Raw genomic sequence first — 8646 nt, forward strand, 5'->3', positions numbered from 1 at the left:
AAGTGGTCCACTGCACAGTGATATGCTGCAATACCCAGTGGTGTTATAAGCCATGTGCTTTCACTGCGTGTAGAGAAAAACCTGGAGGCTGTCAGGATATCTCCTTGGACTACAGTAGTTTCTCTTTCTTACACGCAAAATTGAGTCACATTAACTTTAGCTTTAGTCCAAAGAAGAGTAGGGTTAACTTCAAAAGAGAGTGGGAGTGACACATTATAAAGGGACATTCCAGAAGTTTACATTTTCATATTGAATGTTACACAAAGGGAGGCCATGCTGTATCTTTAAAAAGAGATTAGTTCTTCTCTTTTTCTTTAGTTGTCTCGATTTCAATGGGGATTTTCAATGAGGCACAATGAAGACTTATCCTCGGTAAAGAAGGATCCAGTTGGGGAACTCTTAAACAAACTGGATGTAAACAAGCCCTTTGGACTTAATGGAGTGCACCCACAAGTGCTGAGGGCGAGGCCACTCTGAAAAGTCATGGCAGCTGGGGGAGGTTCCTGAGGACTGGAAGAGAGCAAATGCCACTCGTACCTCCAAGCAGGATGGGAAGAAGGATCGTGGGAAGTACTGACCAGTCAGCTTCACCTTGATCCCAGAGAAGGTGAAACAAATAACACTAGAAACCATTTCTACACTATACGAAGGTCAAGAAGGTGATTGGGAGTAGTCAGCATGGATTCATGAAGGGTAAATCATGCCTGATCAACCTGATAGTGTTCTGCGATGAGATGACAGGCACGGTGGATCACAGGAGAGCAGTGGATGCAGTTTATCTTGACTTCAGTAAAATTTTTTACAGTCTTCCATTGCATACCTATTGACAAACTAATGAAATATGTACTAGATAAGTGGACAGTGAAGTCGGTTTAAAACTGGTCCCAGGCTTAGAGGGTTGTAATCAGTGGCATGAAGTCCACCTCGGAGGCCAGTCACTCATGGTGTACCCCAGGGTCGATACAGGGGCCAGTCCTGTTTAACATCTTCATTAATGATGTAGATGATGGGGTAGAGTTCTCCCCCAGAAAGTTTGCAAACAACTCAGAATTGGGAGGAGTGGTTGATACACCGGATGGATACACCAGATGCTGCCACTCAGAGGGACCTTGACAAGCTAGAGAAATGGGCTGACAGGAACTTCATGGAGTTCAACAAAGTGCAATGCGAAGTGTTGCACCTGGGGAGGAATGACACGCCACAGCAGCACAGCCTTGGGGCTGATTGACTGGAAAGCAACTTGGCAGAACTGGTACAGGTGGTCTGGAGAGGCTGTGGAGCCTCCATCCTTGCAGATACGCGAAACCCAACTGAACATGGCCCTGAGCAAGCTGTTCTAGCCGCCCCTGCTTCGAGCATGGAGGCATGGAGGCAACAGACCTCCAGAGGTCTGTTTCAACCTCAACTATCCTGTGATACTGTGAAATTAATATTAAGAAAAATATTTATTATTTATATCAATTGATTCATTTATCTACTCTGACTTTTCTAAATCTATTTGGAAATAATTGTGTTTTTTCTTTGAATGTAGAGTCAAAACAGATGTACAGAAGAGATGTGGTTGGATGAGACTGAAGACTGTTACATTGTAACCAAATTTTACTGGTGGTTTCCTACAACTTTTGCGAAAACACTCCAGAACAAGCATCAGTATTTGTAGTTATCCAGAAACAAAGATCACCCTTTTAATTTATAATTTTCAAGTATTGCCCAGTCTTTCCACTATTCTTCATTGATGGACTGGTACAGTAGGATACAAGTGTTGTCTTGTATGTGTGTTCAATGTGTAAGGTGACTAAGCACTGGCACAGCTTCTTTTGTTTGACACCAGCCACCAGGCACAGTGACATACAATGCATACTGCAGAATTGTTGATAATGTGAACATATTCGGAGAAGTTCTCTTTTCCCCTGTCAGAAGCAGGCATTCATATCTGAGTGACTGCAGTTTTAGCCCTGGCCCGTCATACATCTTCTCAGATACTGTAGAACATGGTCTTTACAGCTAATGATTATAAAGGAACTGAATGGGCAGTGAACAGAGCAAATGTTTTAGTCATCTAAACATTGCCTCTCTGTGTACTTTTAACATCTGTATCTAGCCTTTCTCAAAATCTCTCTTTGCTGTTAAAATAATACCCTTGTATTTTTTCTCCACTCTTCAGCAATGGGAAAGGGAAATAACTGCCATTTCTATAATACCAGAACAATGAAAAACAAGTTTCAGCTCTGCAATTAGACATAGTAAAGTATAATTGCGAAACCTTCCACATAAATAATTGTTAAGTCTGTATGAAGCAATTTTGTGGTTGCCTTTTTTGTGTTGCACAATTACAGAGAGAAGAGTAAAAATGTACAGTGTTGGAGATTCCTAAGTTCCTGTTACCTTGATTTTATAAGGAACTGAGGCTTATGCAGTTGTGCTGTCCTCTCCAATCACTTTTGAACCTGCTGGATAATTTTGACCGAGTTTGGCAAGGGCATGGAAGAAGGAAGCTTAGCTGAAAAAAGTACGCATTCTTTCAAGTTTTGTGAACATCAGCAGCTGAATAGCAGACAGACTGACACACATTGCTGAATGAAAAACTGCAGCCTGATCTCAACAGTCATCCTTTCTCTTTGGCTAAGAACCTAGTTATCAGCCTGTATGTACTGGCTGTGCAGCTGTCTGGGTGCAACAGAGTAAATGACAACCCACAGTGGATCTGAACACTGGAGTTTATTTCAGAACCAAAGAGATTAGAGCTTTTACTCTACTTGATAATCCGTCACAATCACTCTCTCACGTCACATTACTAGGTCTCAACTTGCCTTGTCTGCAGGAAGGTCCCTGCTGGTCTGGGATGGTCAGGCAGAAAATCATGCTGGTTCCTGCTGTGCCACCTCCTGCAGCCTCCAGTCTCAGACATCACTGGCCAAGGTCCCTGGGCATCCCACAGCATTCATCTCCACACAGCTCTCTGCTCTCCAGAATCTTCCCCACTTCCAGGATCTTTCCTCCAACCAGGATATCACCTTCCTCCTTCTGGGCCCCTTTACACTTTCTGAGATAATTCTATTCAGGAACCCTTCTTTTTGAAGCCAGCTCTTCTTTCCAGGGCCCCAAGCCCCCGGTTTTCTAAATACATATAGTCTATATGCAGAAGCACAATGCATGAGCTGCCTCCTAACTGGTGGTCTTGTCTCTTTATTAATTGGAGGGTTCAGGACATGTCACTTTTATTTTGTCCAGATATTACCAAAATTTACAGCCAGCCTGTATCAATTGCAGCTAGCAGGTAGCAGGCTTGCGCTTCAGAGTTTCAAAGATCGGTTTCATATATTCATCACCACCTCAACATGCAGCCATTATCTGCCACCTTTTAGCATTCACAGTTTAAGTTATTTTTTCATCTGTGACACCAGTGAGCACGTATGTAGCTGAACCAGTCACAGCACTGGGCTTTGACACTCTTGCCTCGCTGTTAATGGAAGGTAGGGGAGGGAATGAGGGAAGGTTAAGGATGTGAAGATACTGCAGCAGAGTAACTTCGTATCAGGACACACCAGTTCACAGGGAACCAGCTGAGATTAGTTTTACTGTTCAGGAGCCAATGTTGGAGCTACATTTCCGTCCTGCCTGTCACATATTTAGGTGAGAAAAAGTAATTTTGGTGCAGTGTTATGGAGGAAAAGTAGCTGGCACTAGGCGAGTGAGTTATAAAATGTAGAAATGGGAAATAATATAAAAATTTAAACTTTTTTAATAGATTAAAGATTGCAAGTTCCATCACACCACTCTTCAGGAGGAGCCTCGTTTAGCAGTCTAATCAGAAGTAACTAGCTTATGCAGTGGACTTCAAAGGCAATCTGGAATCAAGAAAAAGCATTTTAATTTGTTCAATTGCTTTATCCTTTCTCTAGTTCTAAAAAGACATCATAACAGACTTTTTAATCATAGCATGTCATATTAATAAAAATTAAATATTTGTTCAGGGTCTTTGTAAGAGAATGGATTTTTGATGCATTGCAACACATCGTAAAATTTTACTTCTGCTTTACTTTAAGTTGCTGAGAATGACTTATTTTAGGGAGAACAGTAGTTTTTCAGCATTATTTGCTGTGGAACTTTGGGTGCAAAACAGCTTACAGCTTTGAGAACTCAAAAAAGGGAGAATGTCTCTAAAGTGTAAAATTCAAGGACGCTTTGAATTTTCTGTCATGAACAGAATGCTTTCTGTTTTCTGTCAGCTTGTATATCTTATCGGCAATGAGGACACCATTAGCAATAAAAAGTAGTACTGTATCCTTAAGTGGGAGGAATATCTAAGTAATGGTGGTGGGACATGTGAGAGGATGAAAAAGATCAGCAGAATAACTCATCTGGAACATTTCAAAGATTGATTATTTTCTTCACATGCCAGAGACCCAGTTCCCCAAGAATTTTTGTGCAGCTGATAAAAAGGAAACTTCAGGTGGCAGATCCTCAAAAGAAAAGAACTTTGATAGTGTTTTCTGAAGTTTGGTGTTGGTTTTATTTACCATTAGTTTATGTAAGCAAAAGCAGCGTGTGGTTATTTGGGCACACAGTTTAACTGTTTCTGCTGGCAGTGCTAATTCAGTCACCTCACAGAAAAGCTCCAAGGATCCTTAATGTGGGCTGTCTTGTATGTCACTGGGGGGGTCGTCAGTAGCAGAAAATTGAATTTTGGACCTCTGGGTTTAATGTATGAACTAAATGAAGCAGAATGAAAGCAATAGTAAGCTAATCAGTCACTATTTATGACACTGCCAGGAGAAGAAGAAAAAGATACACTGAGTGGACGTGTGTTATATAAAAAACAGATATTTTTTCTGATATGTGGAGCATAACCTAAAGTTGAAGGTGGAAGACACTTTTTTTATCCCCCTTTACTGCTCCAGAAGCAAACAGATAACATTATTTCAAAGTCCAGGGCTTCACAGAAACAGACAATTTTACTCTCCTTCCTAAACACTGTTTCTGTACTGCTGCTGCAGAGATCATCCTTCTTTCTTCATCCCACACCCTGAAACAGGCAGCTTCTGACTTGTTAGGACAAAACCTTCCAGTGCCCTAATATGCACATTATAATTCTGCCAGCCTAAATGATTCTTTGAGGGTGGTGGAACAGTGATATCTTCCTTTACAGAAATGTTATAGTCCTCTTGAAAAGGTTAGGATAGACAACAACTTGAGCTAGAAGGCCTTTGGATTTAAGAGGTTTAGAATAGCTTTTATAAAATATTTTACACATTTTCTGAGAATTATGTATAAATCTCTGAGAATGCATGTATAATCTGTTGTTAAATATAGACAATGGCCGCAAGTAAATCAGAGAATTACAATTTTTGGTTTTTGCCTAGTAGTAGTTCATCTTACTCTATATAATATTTGTAGCCACTTAACTGTTCCTTTATGGTCTAATAACACTGATTTCAGTTTGGGAGCAAATGTAAAGGCAAAGTATCAGGTTAGGGCACACTATAAAAACGTTATAATAATACCAAAATCAAGTTTCAGGAGGAGACTAAATATTTACATTGTCAATGGGAGTCTGTAGATTGTGGATGCTTTCATGGTCAGCCTAAAATACTCTCTTAACTTTAGATCCCTGAATTTGACCCCCATGACCTGCTAAGGTTCCCTCACCCAACAATCATATCAGAGATAGCGGATACTGGTCATGTCTGATGGTTGTCTCCATTCCTTTACAAGATCATCCTGTCCTTTGTGAACTGTATACGGAAGATTATTTTTTTCCCAAGCATATCTTGCATTTCTCCCTCATGGTATACCTTCATCCACTTGACATTGGCACTTTTCCCTAACCACCTCAGGCACTGTGGATAACACTATACTTGCAACATTTCTTGCCATCTTTGCGATAACTTGAAGGCAGAGGGGCTCATTTAGTGTAACGTTCTGTCATAGAGAAGATCATGCAGATCCACATTTGGAATTATTTTTTATGGTTCAAAAAGATGTAAATCTGTATGATGACATTTTACAAAAGTTGTATCTCAAATTCAGATGTATGGAGAGAAATTAGAATAAGCCTCACTGAAGTGTTAAATTTACCAGCTCTATTTATTCTGAACAGTATTTTTTCTGGTATGTGGGTCATAGCACCTATTATTAATACTGAATGTGGTAAAACACAACTCCAATTTTATCACTGTTACATATTTTCTAGTTTGTTTGCTTTTGCTCCAGCAGTTATATCCTGGTTACATCGAAAGGGAGTACTACCTCTAACAGGAATGGGGTATGGTTTTTGTTCAACAGTGCACTCGTGTGGCAAGACTTAGAAAGTACATTACGGGATTGGTTACATGCAATATATTTTTTCATTACAGAAGACAAAGTAACACATAAAAGTTGTTGTAGATAGATACAATAATCTGTTCCCCAGTGCAATTCATTTCAGGTACTTTTTTTTTATTCTTTTATCCTACTTCGATTGCATACTTAGAAAAAATATCCTCTTTCAAATATTTTGGTGATACAAGTCACAGCTCCCAAAAAAGGATATTATCTTGTTTTGTCATATGGGGCCCCATTCTTCACTATAAATTTAATTTCAGAGTATAATCTTGATATCTGTATTTCTTTCATCACCATGGACTAAAAGATCTGTTTTCTAAGGCAGACCTGAATATAGCTGAGACGTTATCACACCAAAATCTACGGACATCCCATTTTGTGGCTTCTCAGGTACTAGTTATGAATTGTATGCAGAACTCTGACTACAAGTTCTCATAGCCTCAAGGCAAGGCCAAGGAATAGCAAGAAGTAATAACTTTTATTAAGCTACCTGGTATTGTTGAAGAAAGTGTAAGTGAGAAATGGAGAACTGTTATCTTAGAGCATTTCAGACACTGCAAACCATGAGTAGCCCAACATCAAATGGGTCTCTGATCAGGGCACACTGTGAAGACCCTGCCTGTGGAATGACCACCACCTTGTGGTCATTCAAGCTATTAGAGGATTTTCTTACAAGAAAACAACTCTAGTCATCATTTCTACTGTCAAACAGAAAGGATATTCACATGATAAATTCTTGCTGCCCTTTTAGATAGAGGCCAGGTCACGGAGGTAGTGTAATCGCCAGTACAACGTAGCAGCTGCCTGCCAGCCCCCCTAACAGTGAGCTGGCTGAGTTTATCCTGTGGCCATGGGATATGCGTGGCACAAGACAGGCCTGAAGGTCACACTGTACATGGCTACGCTTGGGTTAACTGTTGCATGGATCACTAAGGTCTCAATGGTCCTCCAGGTACGATCACCTCCCTCCAGTGTGGAGGTATGGTGCAGCCTCTGCTCCAGCACCACACCCTGCCCGCCCAGGCTTCCGACTTCATTTCTTTGGAGTCTGCAATTCGAGAGGAGGTTTTGTAGGATAAAGCCAGGTAGCTGTAATATCAGTAAGTGATCAGGAGAGATAACAGGACCTTGGGGATCAACCTTAGTGCATAGGCTGTACCACAGCTTTGTAGACTAGGGTTGGAAAATGGGGCTAGAGGGGGCTTTTGCTAACTTTGTGGGTCCCAAACTTCCATCCGGTAGGCACAAGCCTGCAGGGGAACATAGCACCATGAGCAGGGTACCACACCTGTGGCCTCTGCTGAGGCCCCTTCCACAAAAACAGCTTGAGAGAAGCATTTATGAAAGTTGGCTGTGACGAAATGGGGATGAAGGGGACAGAAATTTCCTGGTGTCCTTAGAATGAGAAAGTGCAACAATAACAGGGGAGTGGTTCTACATTTCTTTATGTTGCAAAGTCTGATTTATTCCCATCAAGATGCCATCATGAGCAAGGTAAAGGCAAAGGATCAGGTTAGGGCACACTATAAAAACGTTATAATAATACCAAAATCAAGTTTCAGGAGGAGACTAAATATTTACAAATATGAGCAAGGTCCCTAGACTGATCTCTGCAGAGAGTTACCCTGCAGAACAGACAAGAATGCCCCTATAGAAGTAGAGGCTTGATCAAGGAAAACTTGGTATTTTTGTTCCCCCTTACATTCATTGCCTCTCTCCTAGCAAGGTACCCTAAGCTTTTCAGACAGTTGCACTGGTTGAAGAGGCTAAGTTCAACAGTATGCACGCACACAACGGTCTCCCCGGTGCTTAACACTACTACTGTGGAACGCGCTGGAGCCCAGGCAATGTTCCCCAGTACGTCGTTGTAGGGATGAGCAGGAGTGGAGGGTGCTTAAGGGCAAATCTGAAAGGACTGCAAGCGCACCCCCAGTACGGTTCAACGTGGTTTCTAGCAGCTTCCACTCACAGAACACTAACTCCTCAGGTAAGTACTTCAATAGGCAGAACCGAGTGCTGAACTGAGTGCTTTTGCAAACTTCCTCACCTTGACCGCTAAGTGTCTGTAATGGAACACCTTCAACATCCGGGAAAACCGTTATTTGGGTGTCCTTCGAGGAAACCTCTTACCCAGAGCACAAGAGCAAAGGTCCGTTTATCCTTTGGTGAGGTTGGCGGAAGTCACTACGCACCTGTATCGACAACCATGCCGAGCGAAAACAGCGTTTAAGACCGGTGGCATTCACCCACCCTGACGAGAGCACGGCCTCGCCCAGCTCCCTGCGGGTCGCGCTTTTCCCCAGCAGGGCGCCAGCCGCCGCC

At 41.8% G+C, this 8646-nt stretch overlaps 1 protein-coding gene across 1 annotated transcript in view; it reads left to right on the forward strand.

Annotated features, from left to right (window-relative positions):
- Window positions 1-8197: 8197 nt before the first annotated feature.
- KIAA2026 (KIAA2026 ortholog) overlaps window positions 8198-8646 on the forward strand; it is a 56289-nt gene continuing 55840 nt past the window's right edge. The window contains exon 1 of the mRNA XM_009333555.1: window positions 8198-8311. Within this exon, the coding sequence (XP_009331830.1) occupies window positions 8198-8311 (114 nt within the window). The remainder of the gene's footprint in view (window positions 8312-8646) is intronic.

Source organism: Pygoscelis adeliae, unplaced genomic scaffold (assembly GCF_000699105.1).
Source record: "Pygoscelis adeliae isolate BGI_AS28 unplaced genomic scaffold, ASM69910v1 Scaffold501, whole genome shotgun sequence".
NCBI lineage: Eukaryota > Metazoa > Chordata > Aves > Sphenisciformes > Spheniscidae > Pygoscelis > Pygoscelis adeliae.